At 43.0% G+C, this 21,545-nt stretch overlaps 1 protein-coding gene across 1 annotated transcript; it reads left to right on the plus strand.

Annotated features, from left to right (window-relative positions):
* Positions 1–1,357: 1,357 nt before the first annotated feature.
* Positions 1,358–16,526, plus strand: LOC109565325 (acyl-coenzyme A thioesterase 1-like). Its single transcript, XM_019969195.2, has 3 exons — positions 1,358–1,837; positions 11,546–11,748; positions 13,217–16,526. Exons 1-3 carry the CDS (start codon positions 1,381–1,383, stop codon positions 13,820–13,822), a joined length of 1,266 nt encoding a protein of 421 aa, XP_019824754.2. The 5' UTR covers positions 1,358–1,380; the 3' UTR covers positions 13,823–16,526.
* The last annotated feature ends 5,019 nt before the right edge of the window (positions 16,527–21,545 follow it).

The raw sequence follows: 21,545 nt of genomic DNA on the forward strand, positions 1-21,545 counted from the left end.
TGCTTTTTTGATGATCCAACAGATGTTGGCAATTTGATCTCTGGTTGCACTGGCTTTTCTAAATCCAACTTGAACATCTGGAATTTCACAGTTCTTGTACTACTGAAGTCTGGCTAGGAGAATTTTGAGCATTACTTTGCTAGTGTGTGAGATGAGTGCAATTGTGCGGTAGTTTGAGCATTCTTTGGCATTGTCTTTCTTTGGGATTAGAATGAAAACTGACCTTTTTCAGTCCTGTGGCCACTGCTGAGTTTTCCAAATTTGCTGGCATATTGAGTACAGCACCTTAACAGCATCATCTTTTAGGATTTAAAATAGCTCAACTGGAATTCCATCACCTCCACTAGCTTTGTTCGTAGTGATGCTTCCTAAGGCCCACTTGACTTTCCATTCCAGGATGTCTGGCTTTAGGTGAGTGATCACAGCATCGTGATTATCTGGGTCATGAAGATCTTTTTTGTACAGTTCTTCTCTGTATTCTTGCCACCTCTTCTTAATATATTCTGCTTCTATTAGGTCCATACCATTTCTGTCCTTTATTGTGCCCATCTTTGCATGAAATGTTCCCTTGGTATCTCTAATTTTCTTGAAGAGATCTCTAGTCTTTCCCATCCTATTGTTTTCCTCTATTTCTTTGCATTGATCACTGAGGAAGACTTTCTTAGCTCTTCTTGCTATTCTTTGGAACTCTGTGTTCAAATGGGTATATTTTTCCTTTTCTCTTTTGCCTTTAGCTTATCTTCTTTTCTCAGCTATTTGTAAGGCCTTCTCAGACAACTATTTTGCCTTTTTGCATTTCTTTTCTTGGGGATGGTCTTGATCACTGCCTCCTGTACAATGTCAGGAACCTCCATCCATAGTTCTTTAGGCAGAACTATGAACTAAAGTCAGCTCTAATCCCTGGAATCTATTTGTAAAAGATTTGATTTAGGTCATACCTGAATGGTCTAGTGGTTTTCCCTACTTTCTTCAATTTAATTCAATGACTGATTGTTTTTTAAAGCTGTCCTTTCCCTTTTGTTGGAATTTTGCCTAAATCCACTAATCTCTGATTTCACAAAGGAACCAGTTTAAGGCAGAGAAGAGGCGTCGGTGGGCGGGCAGATTCGTGTTCTGGACAGCAAGACATTCCTGTGCGTCCTGTCCTGGCCCGGGTGAACAATCTGGTGGTTTTAACCTCAGACGACTTGGGCGCACAAGGTCCACAGACCTGAAGCCCCGGGACGTTCCAAAGGCGGCTCAGTCACGAAACTTATCTTGGCTCCAGACCACGCCTGATCTCGTCGTGTCTCCGGGCGCGCCCCAGTCGCCCTGAGACAAAACTCCAGCAGCCGTCCGCGCTTCCTCATTTAGAGTACGGACGGAGGCTGTGCGTCTGGAATGACAGTGACCGTGATGCTGGAGCCGGCCGGCCGCTGCCGCTGGGACGAGCGCGTGCATATCACCGTGAGCGGCCTGGCGCCGCAGCAGCCGGTCACGCTGCGCTCGTCCCTGCGCGACGAGAAGGGCGCGCTCTTCAGGGCCCACGCGCGCTACTGCGCCGACGCCGCCGGCCTGCTGGACCTGGAGCGCGCGCCCGCGCTGGGCGGCAGCTTCACGGGGCTCGAGCCCATGGGGCTCTTCTGGGCTATGGAGCCCGAGAAGCCTTTGCTGCGCCTGGTGAAGCGGGACGTGCAGACGCCCTTCGCCGTGGAGCTGGAGGTGCTCGACAACCACGAACCCCGGGTCGGAAGGCTCCTGGGCCGGGTGGTGCACGAGCGTGACTTCCTGGCGCCCGGAGTGCGGCGCGAGCCGGTGAGCGCGGGCCGGGTGCGCGCCACGCTCTTCCTGCCGCCAGGTGAGCCGTCAGTATCCCTAACTGTTGATCTGTCCCTGTGCGAGAGGAAGGCAATAAGTAGGTAGCTCCCAGCATTCCAAAAGTACGTGGGGCTTGAAACTTTGCAGGAGACAGGACTGGACCGTTCGTTCGCTGTGGAGGTGATTACTCTGTTACGGAACAGAGGTCAGGAAAGAGATCACAAGGAAAGGGAGAAAAGATAGTTGTGATGAAAAAAAAAATTTTTTTTATACGTAATTCCCAGTTTTTAAAGTTTTCTTTCCAAATCTCTCAATTTTACAACTTTGCTTCTTAACTCCCACCATATATTAAAAGATTTAAGAAAATTAGGGGCCTTTCCTGGTGGCTCAGTGGTAAAGAATCCACCTGGGGCACAAGTTCGATCCCTGATGGGGGAAGATTCCATATGCCTCCAGAGCAGCTGGTTCTGTGTACTACATCTATTGAGCCTGTGTTTCACAAGAGAGGCTACCGCAATGAGGGGCCAGCGTACTAGAGAGATTAGACCCCACTCACCACAACTAAAGAAAAACCCACCCAGCAACAAGGACCCAGCACAGTCCAAAAAAAAAAAAATTTAAGAAAATTAGCATGAAGGAGGAAAGCCTCTTGTTATCCACTGGAGATCTTTTGATATTGTTTAATTTGACCATTACATAAAAACAACCAGTGAAACTGTTAAAAGATGGTTATCTTCATTAAGAATCAGGCAAATGCAAAATAAAACTGATCTCAATGGGAGGGCAGTGAGCTTTCCTGAAGAGAGATCTTAGTTCCCTGTCCAGGAGCTGAACCTGGGTAACTTGGATGAAAACCAAGAGTCCTAACCACTAGACCACCAGGGGCTAGAGGCAAAGTGGCCCTCCCTGGCTCTTGCCACTGTTTGAAAGCAAGAATGTTTCAAGGAGACAAAAACTGTAAAAACGGGTATAAAGGTTATTAGAGACACAGCCCAAAGTATGGGAGAGCATAGGCAGAAACAGATTGTTTATTTAAGACAGAATCAAGGCAGAAATGCACACTCGAAGAGGAGTGTGGGCATCCTGAGTGAGGTGCACACGAAGTCAAAAACTAGGCAGAAATGTACACCTGGAGGGAATCCGTATAGGCGTCCTCTCTAAAGAGGAAGCACGCAGTGAGTCAGAAGTCAGAAGCTCAGCAGAGATACACACCAGGAGAGGAATGTAGACGTCCTGAGTAAGGAGAAGCACGGTAAGTTAGAATTCAGGTAGAGATGTACACCCAAAGAAAAAAGGGTATGGGCATCCTGAGTGAGGAGCATAGGATAGAGCTGATGTAAATCACTTACGTAAGACAGTCCTTCCTGTTCGTTGTTTCCCTTTGGTCAATTGTCTCTTCGCTTTAGTAGAGCTCAGCTTCTGCCACTTGCTTTGTCTGTGGAGTGTCTGGTGAGAACAAAGCTCAAATTTTACTCCACTTGACAAACACCAGGTGTCCAGTCCAGAGACCCTCTGTCTCCTTCCTCAGAACTACACACTACATTTCACACCCTCATAATTTAGAAGTCTAACATTGCCAATATTTGACCAGTATGTGGAGGAAAAGGAACTTCCATGTAGTGGTAAGAGAAATACAGTTACTCATCTACTCTGGAAAAAAATTGCTTTTACTTAGTAAGTTGACTATGTCATTCTACTCTTGGTACACCAGTAGGGATTTATGTTTCTAAGAGCAAATTCAACAGAAACAGCCCAAATGTCCAACAATAATAAAACTGATGCATAAATTGAGATATATTTACAGCACAAAAGTGACTGAACTAGAGTCACAGGAACCAACAGGATGAACCTCAAAAACAGTGCTGAATGAAATGTCAAGTTCCTGAAGAACACATTCAGTAGCATTACATTCAGATACAATTTTTTAAAAGGGCAAACCAAACAAACTGCCACTTAAAATGTGCTTCCAAGTGGTAAGAATGTAAAAAAATCAAGAGACTGATAAATTTAGAATAGTGGAAAGTGAGGGAAGAGAAATGGGAACTCACAGGGCTTTGATGGTTAGAACTGAATTATTTCTTAAAGTTCTGGGTATAAACTACTTGCTTTATAATTATTCCTTAAAAATTGCACATTACATACAAACTTTTATGTAAATAATTAAAATGTGAAATAACTAGAAGCATACACGTAGGTAGCTTTTTGAGTCTAGCATAACACACTTGAGATTCGTTTGTGTTGCTCCATGCGTTTGCTAGTTCCTTCTTGTATCTTACACGTTTCCATTATATGGATGTGCCACAGTTTGTTAATTCATTAGCCAGGTGCAGGACATTTGAGTTTTGAGTCTTTGGAGATTATGAATAAAGTCACTGCAAACACTTGAATCCATGTTTCTGTGTGAACATAAGCTTTCATTTTTTGGGGTAAATACCTGGAAGTGAGGTTATACTGGGTCATAACCTAAGTGTATGTTTAAATTTATAAGAACTTGGTCAGTTGTTTTCCAGGGTGATTGTTTCATTTTGCATCCTCACTGTTGCCCTTAAAAATAAAAGTTAGTTACTGGACTAGCAAAAACTGGGTTAACTTGGGAATAACAGAGAATTGTAATTTGGCAGAAGCATGCTATGGCAAAAACTGTAGGCAAGTCCAACAGAACAAGGAGAGGAATGCTATTTTACAGAGAAAAAGAAGGAAGTCGGGAGCTGTTGTTTTGAACAAAAATCCATCAAAGAAAAGAGTTTGGGGTGTCGACAATTTTTCATTGCTGAATTGCTGGGGTAGTCAATTTCTTGGAGGGGAGGCAATATACATCTTTTTCTGTTGGGGCCTGTAATTGATGATTCTTTCCTGTTGATGATCCTTCTGTTGTGATCTATAAGGGACAATTATTCCTACAATTGATGTGGAGTGGTACTGCATGGCAGTTCTCCAGTTCTGTCCTCCTGACTCCATTTTGGTGAGGTTTCCTTTTATTAATTTTCACATTTCTCCCTTTTAATTAAGATTTTTCTCCCAAAACACCACCAATCAAGAGTCAGTGGTCTTTTGTCCTTCAATGTCTGGAAGAACCTTTCCTAGCTGTCATGTCCCTTGTTAGAAACTGCACAAATTAGAAACTTACTGAGGTCACATTTGAGTAACAAGGAGGGGTAGGAGGGAGAACTTTCCAGCACTTTGCATCTATAGTCCATATTTATCAAGACCCTAAGTAATAGGGTACATACACCATTTGGGGTACATTGTTTTTACAAAGGTCTAGTGGGCAACAAGTACAGAATCAAAAATAACAGGACAATTCCAAACTGTAGGCTGAAGGTAGCCAGCTGAACAAATACTTGTCTTTGTTCAGTTACTAAATCATGTCTGACTCTTTTGCAACCCCATGAACTATAGCCTGATAGGCTCCTCCATTTATGGGATTTCTCAGGCAAGAGTACTGGAGTCAGTTGCCATTTCTTTCTCCAGGGGAATCTTCCAACCCAGGGATCACACCCGGGTCTCTTGCATTGATTCGCAAGTGGGTTCTTTACCACTGAGCCGCTAGGGAAGCCCCAGGCACTTATTCTGATTTCGAGGCGTAAAGTTCTCCCTATGGAAGTGAACCTAGAATCACAGATGTCTCCTGGAAGTCCCCATTTAAACCTAGAATCACAGATGTCTCCTGGAAGTCCCCATTTAAAACAGCCATGAGAGCAAAATAGAATAGTGAATACAATAAGAGCACACAAAATCGAAAAGAATTAATCCAGTGCATTTGGGAAGATATACTGCAGGTATAAACACAAAGCAATAGCTAATGAACTCTTCATGAAGACAGCAAAACTTCAAAGATATTTTAAAAACAGTAGTGTAATCTCAAAAGAACTCTTTGGAAACAAATATGTTATCAGTAAGTAGCATGGTATGTAAGGTTGCAAGTTCAGTTATCCTGAATTCGGATAAGAATCCAGTCAGTTATCAGTCCAAATAAAAAAAAAGACATGTGAATCTTGAACTTTCTAATAGTCTTGTCCCTGACATTTTGGCAAAGATGTCTGGTCAGATGGTATCTGCTTTGGTTCTGGGAAGTCTTTGCTTTCAGGTCATCCTCTGGTGTGAGGTTCAGTCAGGGTTTGGTGCCCTCTTGAGACGTGTCATGTGAAATGAAGAGCCTGTTCCCCGGAGTTTGGCAGCACAAGAGTTGGTTAGCAGAACCTGAAAGTGCCCTTTCCAGTGAGATTAAATGAGACTTTTTGGAGGTATCTTTTCCAGCAAATGAAATCTCTAAAGTACAAGATATGATGCTTAAGGTCTTCATCTCCTGGGAGGGTTCTGTGACAAGACTGCTCTATCAAAGCATGTTTATTTTTAATGGAAGCAACTAGGCCTTTACACTACGATGTATACTTTTTTTATCAGCTGTGAATCAAAAGATGCAGGGGTCAGGTATATTGGATGTCTTGTGACTTTCTCAAAGGGTGAGAGTTTTTGAGTTCCAAAGGGGATGGAACTGAGATTTAGAAGGACCAACAGCAATGCTTTGGCCAAGGTATTTGGAGGGTTTTACAAATTTTGCCAATTGAGTCTTAAAGTGCCCTTAGTTTGTTTGACTTACCCTGAGGATTGAGAATAAGCACAGTGAAAGTGTTGTGAAACCAGCCAAACAGCACAGACTTATTGAAGTACTTGACCAGTTAAACAGGTTAACTGGTTAAACAGGTTAACTGGTTGCCCTGATCTCTAGGCAGTTCAAGAGGGCTTCCTCAGGAAGGGATAATCTTTTACTAACAGAATTTTAGGAATTTTCCAACAAAGGTCCATCTAGTCAAAGCTATGGTTTTTCCAGTAGTCATGTATGGATGTGAGAGTTGGACTATAAAGAAAGCTGAGCACCGAAGAATTGATGCCTTTGAACCGTGGTGTTGGAGAAGAGTCTTGAGAGTCCCTTGGGCTGCAAGGAGATCAAACCAGTCAATTCTAAAGGAAACCAATCTGGAATATTCATTAGAAGGACTGATGCTAAAGCTGAAACTCCAATACTTTGGCCACCTGATGGGAAGAACTGACTCATTAGAAAAGACCTTGATGCTGGGAAAGATTGAAGGCAGGAGAAGGGACAACAGAGGATGAGATGGTTGGATGGCATCACTGACTCGATGGACATGAGTTTGAGCAAATTCTGGGAGTTGGTGATGGGTAGGGAAGCCTGGCGTGCTGCAGTCCATGGGGTCGCAAACAGTTGGACATGACTGAATGACTGAACTGAACAGAATTTTAGCTATAGAAGAAACAGTGACCTGTCTACAGGGGAAGGTTTCACTCCAGTGAGAAAAATAGAAACCATGACTAAAACATATTTAGTTTTGTGAGACAGAGGAAGCTGAATGAAATCCATTTGCAAAACTCCCATGTTCCATCAGATAATTCAGTGGCCAGGAGTTGTGCAAACAGGTTTTCCTGGATTCTAGCTTGAACAGGTTGGACAAGTGAGGTGCAGGCACTTTTTGTGGCCTTATTTTTCCCCACTGATATTTGCTTGTGAATGCTATCATTTTGTCAGTAGACTAATGGTTTAATGTGTGCACAGAGGTAAGTAGTGGGAATTTTTGAATTTCTGGTAAGACCAGATTGTTGGCTTTTTTTAAAGTAAAGTATGTAGGGACTGGGCCATAAGAGAAGTATTTGGAATCCATTTTTGACAGTGGGCAGCTAGCTCAAGAAAACCTCATAATTGGCACTTAATTGTAGATTTCCAGATGTACAGGATGCCCCAGATCTACCTAGAACCAAAAGGAATCTGTTTTCCATAATCAGGTGCCCTAAATATCCAACTTGCATTGGAGGAACCTGTAGTTTTTTTTAGAGACTTTCTGTCCTTTGAAGACTGAAAAAGGTGGATGCTCTGTTGCCATGAAGAGTTTTACAGAGAGCAGAGAAGCAAATCATTCATCTACTGTGACAAAGTAAAGCCTGCAGAAAGGTTTATATCACCCAAATCAGCTTTTAAGACTTGTAAAAAGTAAGAGGAACTGTCTGTGAAAGCCTGGGACATTGCTGTCCAGGTGAATTGCCTTTTTTCCTACATGAAAGCAAACATGCATTCACTCACCTCATCAATTAAAACACTAAAGAACACACTGTATAAATCAGTTATGGTGAAAAAGTTGCTTTCATTGGGACTAGATATCAGTAGTGTTTGGGGCTTAGGAACAACAAGGCGACAAGGGATAACCATGTTTTTTTGCTCATAACTCTTGGACCAACTTCTCGCCCGATGTATTGGGTTTTCTTATAGCGTAAATGGGCTTCTCAGGTGGCACAGTGGTAAGGAACCTGCCTGCCAATGCAGGAGACCTGAGTTCAATCCCTGGGTCAGGAAGATCCCCTGGAGAAGGAGATGGCAACCCACTCCAGTGTTCTTGCCTGGGAAATCCCATGGACAGAGGAGCCTGGCAGGCTGCAGTCCATGAGGCTGCAAAGAGTCAGAAGCAACTGAGCACACACAATCTAAATAGCAGTGTTCCAGGGACTAGCACAGGGGATAATGAGGCCCTGAGAATTTTAATCCTCTATTATAGGTTTGATGCCTTGCAGGAATTCTTTATTTCTAGGATACTGATTGACTCAGGGAGAAGTTTGAACGTTGTTTGAATTCAACATTCAACATCTGTTTGAATGTTGATAGAAGTTGCATTGTGGATTCCTCTAATATCAGCTGCAGATTTTACCTGTAAAGAGGATGATGGTAGCTATCAAACAGGGACAATTATCAGTGTTCTCCAGATTCAGCTACAGTGCCATCAAAAATGGAGCTAATAAAATATGTCAAAGTGAAACTATTAGTTGCTCAGTCATGTCCAACTCTTTGTGACTTCATGGACTATAGCTCACCAGGCTCCTCTGTCCATGGACTTCTTCAGGCAAGAATACTGGAGTGGGTTGCCATTCCCTTCTCTAGGGGATCTTCCCAACCCAGGGGTCAAACCCGCATTGCAGGCAGATTCTTTACTGTCAGAGCCACCAGGAAAACCATCAGAAATGGAGTCAGTAAAAGATGTCAAAGGGTCACTTAATTTACTTGGTTGGCTATTCTGATTGCTACTGTCAGATTCCAGAATTATCTCTCTGTTTGGGGAGAGAAAAATTCCAGCATGATATTTTTCTAAGTCTCAGTCTAATAAATGAATAGGGGCAGAGGAACTCAGGAGAAAAGGGTGTATTCTGTCAAGGAAACAAAAGGAAATAGGTTCAGAGACAGGAACTTCTTGAGATTCATTAGAGATTCCAACTAATTGAACTATTTTAGAACTCCAAAGCAGGGGCTGCTTTACAGAAGTACTAGGAGTGTAGCTCTGGTGTCATTAAGGATAGAAAGAGCTTCATCCTTAATCTGGAGAAATGTTTCCGCAGGTGGATCAAGATGGAGGATTGGGAAGAGCCCCTGTAGTTCCTTGAAGCTCCATCATTCGAAATTAAGAGGACACTGGAAAGGCTGGCTAGAAGGCTGAAGGCACCTTGAGTGCTAAAATTCTTCAGTGTCCCGTGTCTTCCCAATAATAGGAGCAACTAGAGGGTTTGGGGCTCTATACCTTCATTTGCCAGAATTGGAAGTTAAGAAATCTAGTGATCTTTCTTATCAGTTGACTCATCTACCTTGCAAGTGAACTGATGTGCCAAATTAAATCTGGAGTGGATACAGTTTTCTCATTCCACCCTTCTTATTTCAAATAAAGAGGAACCTCCTGGCTCAGCACAAAAACAGAGTTAAAGGTTACCTGAGTGGATTCACCACCTGAGGGAAAACAGGAACTTCCTTTGCAAACAAATGAGAATTTGTCTGCTTTGCAAACATTCCGAGAACAATTCTAATTGTCATGAACAGGTTCATCAGATTTTTGTGTACAAGTTTGAATTTTGTTTCAATCAGTAGTTTTAGGAAAAGCTACTGTAACTGCTCAGTAGAGGTTTCCAGAAAATATTCTAGCATTTGGCCAAAAGTTAGGGGTTTTTCTAAATTCTGTTTGGGCTGTTCCCATCAGACAGCCTTAATCACATATTTGGGTTGACCCTCACCAATAAGCAGGTGGGCTAACTGATAAAAATCTAAGCAACCAGGTTGGGAAGTTTGAATAAAATGTTAGACTCTTCAGCAAACCTGTGAGGGTTCTCGGGTACTTTAGGAAACTCTTCAACTATGACTCCCAATTCAGCCTTAGTCTAGGGAACATAAGAAAGAACAGGTTTATCTGGGTGCTCAGAAGACATAATTTTAGAAAGGCAGGTTCTGACAAGTTCAGAGGAGGAGGGAGTGGAGAGAAGTGCCAAGAGAAACAGAAAGTCAGTGAGAGCATTGGACTGGGGAAACTGAGGGTATAGAGGAGACCGAGGCAGTGCAGCAAGGGAGGAGGCGGTGGCACTGGACGGGGTGCCCGAGTACAGCAAGTGGCTGAAGGGAGCGGGAAAGAGAGGCCTCAGAAGCATTTTGACTCCTTCATTGTTCGTTTACCTCAGTTAATTTTGAAATTGTAATTTGCAGAGAAGTAATTCAAGATTGCCAGTAATGACTGGAAGCCTCAGAATGCCAATTAAACAGATGTCTAATTCAATTTTAAGAAAAGTAAGTTTGGGGAGCTCAAATGTTCCTCATAATGTTGATTGGTGTTCTCAAATATTTTTCAGTCCATTTAATTAGAAATGCACATGAGGGAAAAAAAAAAGAAATGCACATGAGGAGGGACCAAAGTTTTTAGATGTAAAACCAGCCGGGGTCCCAGAAAGGAGGGGGGCATTGTCAAAGCATTTTGATGACAGGGATCCCATTTCTTAAAGATTTTTCTCTAGAGCAAAAAGAAAAATTCCTAGACAGCAGAGTTCCAACAGGCACAGCCCAGTACCTAAAGAAATCAGACCAAAGACCAAAGGAATACTCTCAGAAAGGACAAAGCCTTTAAATAGATCGCAAATAAAGATTGGAGAACTCAAAATGCAGACAGTGGAGCTTGAAATCCAGGACAGACTTACCCTCAAACTCCAGGCTTGGCTAGAAGGCAGTGAGCACATGGACTCTGTGGGGATGAGCACCTGTGTCCTCACCAACCTGGGAGTTTGGGGGAGATCTCTTAGGATCCCACTTCCGAGCACCAAGTAATGTTGACCTTAAAACGGTTGTTTCACCAGCAAAAATGGGTTATTTCTAGAACACCAGAGAAGTGCAATTCAGGACAAGCAAGCCATGGCAAAAACCATAGGCAAGTTCAACAAATCAAAGAAGGGAATGTTACTTTATAGAGAAAAAGGAGGAAGGTGGGAGGGGTTGCTTCCAGTAGAAGTCTATAGGAGGTAAGTGACAGTTTAGGGCGATGATGGTTTCTCATTGGCTGAATTCCTGGGGTAGTCAATTTCTTGGAAGGGATGCAATGTACATCCTTTTTGTTGTTGTTGTTGAGGCCTGTGATTGATGATTCTTTCCTGTTGATTCTTCTGTTGTGATTTGTAATTGAAAATTCTTCCTATAATTGATGTGGAGTGGTACTCATAAAAGTAGTACATATTCTTTGCAAAAATCTGTGGGGCTTTGAGGCCCTGGGTGTAGAGGGGAATGTGGGTTTAAACTATGCCACAGTCTGGACCTTTGAAGACCAGAGTTGTTTAGCATTTCTGATCATCAACAGAAAACTGTGACATCACCAAAGAGGCAAAAATGGCTTTTGACACCACAGCAAAGAGTTTCAAGTATAGTTTAACTCTGTTTTTTCTTCCCAAGAACCTGCGCCCTTTCCTGGGATTGTGGACATTTCTGCAGCTGGAGGTGGATTTCTGGAATATCGAGCTAGTCTGCTGGCTGGGAAGGGTTTTGCTGTGTTGGCGCTGGCTTATTATAACTATGAAGACCTCCCCAAAAGCCTACGACATGTCCACCTGGAGTACTTTGAAGAAGCTGTGAACTACCTGCTTAATCACCCTCAGGTTGGAACTTCTCTAGTTTCATGTTCTACATATCAGTTCTCCTTCTCTGAAAGGCTCTTGGTTTTCACAGAACTTGACAAATTCATGACAGCCACTATTTGCCCCCAACACACACTACCTTTCATAGTCACTTCTCCCAGACAGTTTCCATGCAATTAGATGTTATTGTTAGATTTCCTGCTGGTAAAAGTGTCCTAGTTGAAATTATGGAATTTTAAACTCCAGTATTTTATCATATTTCATTAAGAGCTCAACACATTGAGAACCCTCGGTTTGACCCAGGAAGTAAGAGGGGAAGGGGAAGTGATCACTCTCTCCAGAAGGCTGTCTCATTTAAATGTTTGTGTTTTACAATCCTCTCTTCCATGTGACCATCTGAGAGCAGAGTACTCACTTTTAACAAATCACCTAGTGGTAAAGGACCTGGGTAGTAAGAAATGTTTAAGGGTTCAGTATATCAGAGGATTAGAACACATACCTTGCTCAGGATATTAGAGGATTAATAGGATTGTTTATTTTATAATTCAATCAGAGCTCAAGGTAGATGAAAGCCTTGGAGCTCCTAGAGAAGGTGATGGGGTGTAGTGGAACCAGTATAATAGTGTATTTGATAGAGAAAAGTTAAATTTGAGGTTTGATTTTGCCAGTTGCTAGCTTCTTGACCTTGGGGCTTCTGTATCATACTCTCCAAAATTGGGATCACTATAATATCCCATTCCTAGTACCTTTATAAGGAATAAATAGTTGAAATCAGTCAAAAGTGCTATTGTAGAAACCATGATCCAAAAAAAATAGCTGTTGATAGGTCAATCAAAAGGCCATTTATAGCAGAAAAATTTGGTAATTGATGAGAACAATCTTTCTGGAATAGGGCAAACTCAAACTACACTGGAGGGGACTGAGCAGAGAATTAAGACAAGAAAGTGAATAACTACAGACAAAATTTCCCACAAGTTTTGCTGTGAAAAGGAGTACAAACTAGGGCAGAGTGGATTTGAGGTCAAGGGATTGTTATTAAGGGCTTCCCAGGTGGTGCTTTTGGTAAAGAACCTGCCTGCCAATGCAGGAGATACGAGACGGGGCGGGGGTGGGGGGGGGGGGCTCAGTTCCTGGGTCGGGAAGATCCCCTGGAGGAGGACATGGCTACCCACTCCAGTATTCTTGGCTGGAGAGTCCCATGGACAGGGAGAGAGGAAAAGACCATTGGAGGTTTGGTGGTCAAGGAACTTCAAGGCTAGAGTATTTCGTTGTCCTCCACTTGGCTGTTGAAGACACTAGGAATGGTGATGGAGCAATTGTGGAAAGCAAGGTACAACGAAAGGTTAAGTCAATATCCCAAGGCTGCAGACCTTGATAACTGGGAGAGCCCAGATTCAGGCACAGTTCCCCGACTCTCAAGTCCAGACACTACTGGCCACACTGCACTGTTCATGGACTCATTCTCCTTTTCCCTTTGACCTTTTCTCAGGTGAAGGGTCCAGGAGTTGGGCTGCTTGGGATTTCAAAAGGAGGCGAGCTCTGCCTCTCCATGGCTTCCTTCCTGAAGGGCATCTCTGCAGCCGTCATAATCAACGGCTCTGTGCACAATGTCTGGGGAACCTTACACTACAAAGGTGAGACTCTGCCGCCTGCGGGTTTCAACCAAAATCGAATCAAGATGACTAAAGATGGCTTTGTAGACATTGTGGAAGTCCTGAACAGCTCTTTGGAAGGACCTGACCAGAAGAGCTTCATTCCTGTGGAAAGGGCTGAGTGCCCCTTCCTGTTTCTTGTGGGTCAGGATGACCACAACTGGAAGAGTGAATTCTATGCTAACGAGGCCTCTAAACGCTTGCAGGCCCATGGGAAGGCAAAACCCCGGGTCATCTGTTACCCAGGCACGGGGCACTACATTGAGCCTCCTTACTTCCCCCTGTGCCCGGCTTCCCTGCACACCTTCGTGGGCACTCCTGTCATCTGGGGAGGGGAGCCCATGGCTCATGCCAGGGCCCAGGTAGATGCGTGGCAGCAGCTCCAGACTTTCTTCCATAAACACCTGAGTGGGGAAAAGGGGACAATTCCAGCCAAGCTGTGATCAAGGGAAGGACAGAACAGCTAGGAACAGCTGCCACAGTTAGTGTATACCAGTGTAGGTTTCTTCTGTTCAATAATTACTAGAGTTTTTCCTCTTCAGTGTTAAAGTGAAGTTACCAAGAAGCTTTTTAGATTTTTATAAATTACATACATTTTCAGTTGTTTGAGTGGAGAGTGATTCTACAGAAAATGAAACAAATGGCCAAAAAAACATAATTGACAAGGCTTTAACTCTGAAAGGAAAAGCTATAATACCCAGTTAATAGTACCTAGTACACAATTAGTGCTCCATAATTATTTGAATTATTTATTATTATAATTTAGTTTTTAATTAATAAATGATTACCTATTGTGGAAAAAAGAATACAAATATCAAAAACGTTATCAGATTTGAGTTTCTAATTTAAGAATGGAAGTGAACATCATAGCTGTAAATTAGTATACTAGTTAGATAACTACTTAGATGAAAACTACTAAAAATTTTCAAAGCAAATATGTTTTTAGTTCTTGAATCTTCTTGAATGAGGAAGAAGTCTCCTAGTGCAAATGTATTTTAATTACTTTTTTCATTTTCACATATGGACTTTGTGATTTAGTTGTTTTGAAAGCTGGTATAACATCATTTAGATGAATTTCATAAGTGACTTTAATATTGATTAGCATACAAATGAATGATTTAGTTTTGTATTACTTGATATAAATACACATTAAACTTACTAAACTTTTCTAAAGCTGAATGTGTTTAAAATAAAAGATACTTTAATTTATGATCATGGTATTTTGGTTTCTCAACTTTCTTTTTCAATAAAGCATCTTCTGACAGATGTTTTCTCTTGAAACTCAAAAACAGTGCTCCTTTTGCTTAGTCAGATTTTTCTTCGGTCCCACTGTGAGGCAGGTGTCATCTCCATTTTACAGATGAAGAAACCAAGACTCAGAAAAATTTTTGCATGGTACCTGTAGAGCAGGGGCTCAGTCTCCCCACATCCAGTTTCTTCTCTCTTTGTTAAGCTCATCCATGCTCTCTGCAGGGTAACAGCCCCAGCCACAGGGAAAGGAAGTGGCTCTTCTTCTACCTAAGTTTTCAGTGGATTTCCTGAACTTGTAGTGTGAGGGTAGGGGTGGTTTCAGGGCACTAATGTTAAAAGTATAGTTCTGGAACCTTGTTTAAATCCTTGCCTTTACCTAGTAGTATGGTTTTGCTGGAGCTGACAGGCAACTTAAAATGCCTACACCCCCTTCCCTTGATTATTAACAATGTGTATGTGATTTGCCCTCCTCCCTTCCTCTTTCCATGTTTCTCTTTCCACCACTTTCTGTAAATAGTTGAAGGAATCTCCCATTAATCAAGCTGGAGAGTCAGGCTTCTCTAGAGATTCTGGGGCTGATCTTGAGGGATAAAAGGCAGCAGCAGCAGAAATTTGGGGGCCAATAAATGACCAAGTGAAAATGCAAACCATATGTTTCAAAAGACACAAAGATGATTTCCTCTTTAAATTCTTGTTAGTAGGAGAATCTAACAAAAGGGGACTAGAGATGCCATAGGCTTATGTTCTGGAGGGAGATGTGAAATACTATGATGTGAAGATTAGAAAAGAATTCAGATAGTGGCCTTTGATATGGGTCTTAACAGATAGGATCTCTCTTTTTCTAAATCTAAAGTAATAAAAATTCATAGAAAACTTGGAAAATAGAGAAAATTATTCAGCAGAAAAGGAATTGCATATAATCCATTCGCTAGAAACTAACATACTTAACATGTCAGAATATTTCCATTTTCCTCTAGGCTTTTTGTTGTATGTATTGAGTTTTTACTCAAGTGTGCATCCTTTTTACTTTAATATCATATGGTGATTATTTTACCATGTTAGTATTATATTCTTCAAACACATGACTTTTTAAAAACAGTGATGTGTATTCTACTGATTGGTGCTACTACCCTTCATTTAATCAATCCTCTGTTGTTAGCCCTTGACATTGTTGATAGTTTTTCTTTATACAGTCTGTTCTGAGGTGAAGGGACATACACATGTATAAGTCTTTGTGTGTCACTGAGTATTTCTTTAAGAGAGATTCTTTGAAAGGAAATTATTATGCATACCAGAAATGACCAACTGCACCATCAAGGACACTGTATGAAACAGCCGTGTTGCCAACATTGGTGCAATATGTGTGTATGTGTGCCTTTGTGTCTAATCCTTTATAACTTTATTAATTTTATGGTTTGAAAAGATAATCTCGTATTACTGTACTTTTTTTGTTGTTGCTATTAGTAAAGTTGAATATCTCCCCCTCTTATTGGGAAAATATCTGTATTCCTTTTAAACTACATTTCCCATTCCTTCAGAATGTTCTCCTATTTCTTTATGACCTACAGCAGCATTTGATTATGTATTACAGAAGTAAATAATTCTCATATATGTTGACCACATACATCATCTTGTTAGCTGCCATTTAAATTATGTGTGCGTGTGTTAATATATGTATGTGTTAAATTTTGCAAGATGAGTTGATGATGGAAGGTGGAAATGATAAGAAATATGTACCTGCCTGCACCTTTCTCCCAACTTCCAGCACAGAGTTCCTAAAACTCTTATAAATACCTAAGTGATAGCAGCACTAGTCGCATCTTCTGTTCTATTGAGGTGACTCTAAGTGGGCTCCTGGAGGGGGACTGCATGGGCACTAGTAACCAGAAAGACCAATCCATGATTAGAAGCTTGGAATTTTCAGCTGTCTCTCCCAATTTTCCAGAGAGACAAGGGGCCAGAAACTGAGTTAATAATTGAGCATGCCTATGTGAGGAAAGGGCTTCCCTGGTAGCTCAGCTAGTAAAGAATCCTCCTGCGACAGCACTGGGGACCCACTGGACAGATCAAGGCTAGAGGCGTGGGAGCAGTAGGAAGAGTCACAGATGAAACCAGGCGAGCAGGAACAAGACGCAGCCCCCGCCCAGACACACACAGGAGGAGCGCGTAGGGGAGGGTGACTCAGGGACAGGGAATGAAGGAGTAAAGGCCAGGTTCCTGGACAGAAGGCACGTGGGCAGAGGGCATGTCTGGACCACAGAGGGAAGGTCCTGGGGACCCGGATGGGCAGTATGCCCAGAAGATGAGGTGGAGAACTGCAGTGGGGGAAGCCGGGACAGTGCACTCCTCCACGGGCAGGTGCTCAGTGGCTGAGGGAGGCTCTCCTAGAACAAGGGGACACGCGCCCCCGAAGGAACAGACACAGAGGAGGAAGGGGAGAGCTGGGCGCCGCCAGAGAAGCAAGCTGGGTGTGAGAGGGCCCCAGCAGCTCCCCAGCCGCAGCCCGGGCTGGGCGCTGACACCCCGCTGCCTTGCAGTCTGTGCGTTCCCCTACCTGCTGGCCTTCACCACCGACTCCATGGAGATCCGCCTGGTGGTGAACGGGAACCTGGTCCACACGGCCGTCGTGCCTCAGCTACAGCTCGTGGCCTCCAGGTCGGATATCTACTTCACAGCAACTGCATCAGCGAAGGAGGTCTCATCCGGAGGCAGCTCCAAGGGGGCCAGTGCCCACAATTCTCCTCAGACACCCCCAAGCCGCGATACTCCAGTGTTTCCTTCTTCCCTGGGGGAAGGTGAAATTCAGTCCAAAAATCTGTACAAGATTCCACTCAGAAACCTGGTGGGCAGAAGCATCGAGCGGCCTCTGAAATCACCCTTAGTCTCCAAGGTCATCACCCCACCCACCTCCATCGGCATTGGCATCGCGGCCATTCCTGTCACTCACTCCTTGTCCCTGTCCCGCATGGAGATCAAAGAAATAGCAAGCAGGACCCGCAGGGAGCTGCTGGGCCTCTCTGATGACGGTGGATCCAGGTCAGAAGGAGCACCAAAGCCCAAGTCAAAGGCCCGGAAGCGGCTGGAAGAAAACCAAGGAGGCCCCAAGCCAGGGACGGTGCGGTCCACTAGCAGTGACAGGATCACATCGAGCTCCCTAGAAAGTCCTTCCACTTCCGAAGCTAATCCCAATGGGCGTTACCAGTCGACCAGCTCCGACCCAGACCCTGTGGCCGAGCAAGAAGGCAGCCCTGTCTGGGGCAGCTGCCCCTTTCAGCTCACCGCTTTCTCGGATGAAGACATGATTGACTTGAAGTAAACAGAGTCCCAATCGAGTTTGCCATGTTTAATTTTCTTACAGAGGTTTATACTCTTTAGCCAGTTCTGACATCATTTCTCAACAAAATGTGGCTTTTAGCCTGTCCATGATCTATCGGACCAAACCTTCTGCACCCTTGGCCTGTTTGGGTCACTCTCCAATGTCCGGTGCCATCTTTCTTGACCTTTATTTCTTTCTGTTCAGGAACCATCAGTTCCCTTGTAATAAAGGTGGTAGATTTCATTGAGGTTTTAGATTGAAACTTTGAATAAATCAAAAATATTCATTCTTAAAAAAAAAAAAAAAAAAAAAGAATCCTCCTGCAATGCAGGAGACCCTGGTTTGATTCCTGGGTCGAGAAGTGCTCCTGGAGAAGGGATAGGCTACCCACTCCAGTATTCTTGGATTTCCAAGGTGGCTCAGACAATAAATAATCTGACCCCAATGTGGGAGACCTGAGTAAGATCCCTGGTTTGGGAAGATCCCCTGGAAAAGGGCATGGCAACCCAGTTCAGTATTCTTGCCTGAAGAATCTCCATGGACAGAGGGGCCTGGCAAGCCACAGTCCATGGGGTCGCAAAGAGTTGGACATGATTTAGCAACTAAGCATATGTGAGGAAGCCTCCACAAAAATCCCAATAGTACAGGGTTTGGAGAGCTTTCAGTTTGGTGAACACATCCACACTGCTAGGGAGACATACCTCAGCTCCACAGGGACAAAAGCTCCTGCACTGGGACTCTCTCAGACCTCGCCCAATGGAACTCTTCATCTGGCTGTTCCTCTGTATCCTTTATCATATTCTTCAATAAGGTAGTTGATGTATGGGTTTCCCTGAGTTTGGCAAGCTGCTCTGGCAAATCAGTAGAACCTGAAGAAGGGGTTGTAGAGACCTCAGATTTATAGCCTAATTACACAGAGATTGTGGGTACCCTGAGGACCTACTACTTGCAATTGGCACCTAGGGTGGGGTGAGAGCAGTGATGTGGGACTGAGACCTTAACCTCAGGGAACTGACACCATCTCCAGGTAGACAGTGTTAGAACTGAATTAAATTCTAGGACATCAGATGGTTGTCTCAAAGATTTACACCACACATATGGTGACCGGAAGTGTCAGAAATGCAGTGTTCTGAGTAGTAAAGGAGTCACACAGAAAAGAGACACAGGAGGAGAACAGTAGGTTTTCCCTAATATACACAAGACATTTTAGGAAGTGGAAATGATTGCTGAGATACACAATTCAGTTGATGAGCTCAGAAACAAAACAGACATGGCTAGCAGTCAAATTAGGATTCATAAGAAGACTTAAGAAATCTCTCACAATTTCCAGAAATAAGAGGTAGGATATGTATGAGAAAAAAATTAAGGCATAGAAGACTGTAAACCACAATCTGTTCTACTAGCAGCAATGGTCTTGGTTTTGAATTAACAAATAACAGAATAGGCTTCACCAAGCACCAAGTTTACTTAGATTTAAAAATTCAGGACAAGAGAAAACACAACCACAGTATAAAGTCATCATGCTCTCAGGAAGCATGTGCTCACACAAGATGAGGCTGAATATTGTGTAGACAACTTTTGGCTTCAGATTAAAAGGCTCTATACAGAAGTGAATAGAAAGTCGTTAAAAATTTCCAACGGTGTACTGAAGAATTAATACTAACAAACAAGAGCCTGGCTTTTACCCTTGGCCACCAGAAGGCTTCCCGATGGCTCAATGGTAAAGAATCTGCCCGTCAGTGTAGGAGACTCCGGTTCAATAGTGGATCAGGAAGATCTCCTGGAGGAAGGCATAGCAACTCACTCCAGTGTTCTTGCTGGGAAAACCCAGGGACAGAGGATCCTGGCAGGTTAGAGTCCATGGGGTCGCAAAGAGTCAGGCACGACTGAGCAGCCCTGGCAAACTAACATAGAGCAAATTGATCTACAGATTCAATCTAACCTCCATCAAAATTCCAGCAAGTTTCTTTGCAGAGACTGGTATGTTGATCTTAAAATTCCTATGGAAACTCAAGAAACCCATAATCTTGACAAAGAATAATAAAACTGGAAAACTCACAATGACCAATTTTAAAACTTGCTAGAAAGCAACACTAATTAAAACAATGCAGTACATGCAAAAGAATAGACAAAAAGATCAATGGAATAGAAATGAGATTCCAGAAATAAATCCTGACATTTACCACACTTACAGTCAATTGATTTTTGACAAGAAAATTCAAGGGAGAAAGAATGGTCTTTTCAACAAATTGTGTTGACACAATAGAATATCCATATGAAAAGAATGAATTTCAATCCTACCTCACAGCAAACACAAGAATGAACTCAAAATTGATTACAAGTGTAAATGTAAGAGATATAGATGCAAATCTTTGTAACTCTGGATTAGATAATGGTTTGACATCAAAGCATAAGCAAAAACAGAAAAAATAAATGAATTGGACATCAAATTTATGCACCAAAGGATACTGTTAGGTAGTGAGAATATGAAAAAGGAGTCCAGAATGATGGTGGCTAAAAGACAAGGGAGGGAAAAGCCCACGAAAATAAAATAAAGGGAGGTCCGAGGAGAGGACCAGAGTGAGGACCTCAGGTAGAACAAACAGCACTCCTGGCTAGCCCAATTTACATAGGGCAGGCCAGGGGGAGGGAAAAACACATAAAAAGAGGAGCCAAAGTGCCGGGGCTCTCTCTCCCGCGTGCACGCACTCTCTCTCTCTCTTCACGTCTTTTGGGTCGGCATGCCCTCACGCCTCGAGGATGTATTTTCCTTTTATTTTCTAAATAAAACTGACCTGTAACACAGAACTGTAACAATGATCTGTCTGAGAGCTGTGACACAGTCTGTCCGAGAGCTGAGATATGTTCTGTCCGAGGGCTTTAACGTCCGTCACTTCAAATTTTTGTTGTGACGAGACAGCACCGAGGAAATGACACACTCCCCTGACAATACCATTAAAAAACTGTAAAGACATCTCACACAGTGGTAAGAAATATTTCCAAATCACATATATGTTAGAGACTTGGGCCAAGAACATATAAAGAACTCTTTCAATTCAATGGTAAAAAGCAGCAAGAGAAAAGCAACTAGAAACATACATAAGAATTCCCTAAAAATTTCAGCTGAGGAACTTCCCTGGTGGTCCAGTGGTAAAGAATCCACCTACCAATGCAGGGGACATGACTTGGATCCCTGGTTCAGGAAGATGTCACATGCCAAGGGGTAATTAAGCCCCTGAGGCACAGCTACTGAAGCCTATGTTCCCTAGAACCTGTGCTCCCCAACAAGAGAAGCCACCACAATAAGAAGCCTGCACACCACAACTGAAAAAGCCCACACAAGCAGCAACAGAAGATCCGGAGCAGACAAAAATAAAGATACAAAAATTATTTTTTTTAACTGCCAGCTGACTTGCAGCAGAAATGGCTTACCTGGTAGCTCAGACAGTAAAGAACACCCGAAATGCAGGAGACCCAGGTAGATGTGGGTTTGATCCCTGGGTTGTGAAGATCTCCTGGAGAAGGGAATGGCAACAACGCATTCCAGTATTATTATCTGGGAAATCCCATGGGCAGAGGAGCCTGGTGGGCTACAAAGT

This window comes from Bos indicus, chromosome 10 (assembly GCF_029378745.1).
Source record: "Bos indicus isolate NIAB-ARS_2022 breed Sahiwal x Tharparkar chromosome 10, NIAB-ARS_B.indTharparkar_mat_pri_1.0, whole genome shotgun sequence".
Taxonomy (NCBI): domain Eukaryota; kingdom Metazoa; phylum Chordata; class Mammalia; order Artiodactyla; family Bovidae; genus Bos; species Bos indicus.

Coding starts and splice junctions, on each gene's coding strand:
- LOC109565325 (XM_019969195.2), top strand. CDS start 1,381: ATGACAGTGACCGTGATGCTGGAGCCGGCCGGCCGCTGCCGCTGGGAC. Junction 1,838..11,545: donor CACGCTCTTCCTGCCGCCAG/GTGAGCCGTCAG, acceptor TTTCTTCCCAAG/AACCTGCGCCCTTTCCTGGG. Junction 11,749..13,216: donor ACCTGCTTAATCACCCTCAG/GTTGGAACTTCT, acceptor ACCTTTTCTCAG/GTGAAGGGTCCAGGAGTTGG.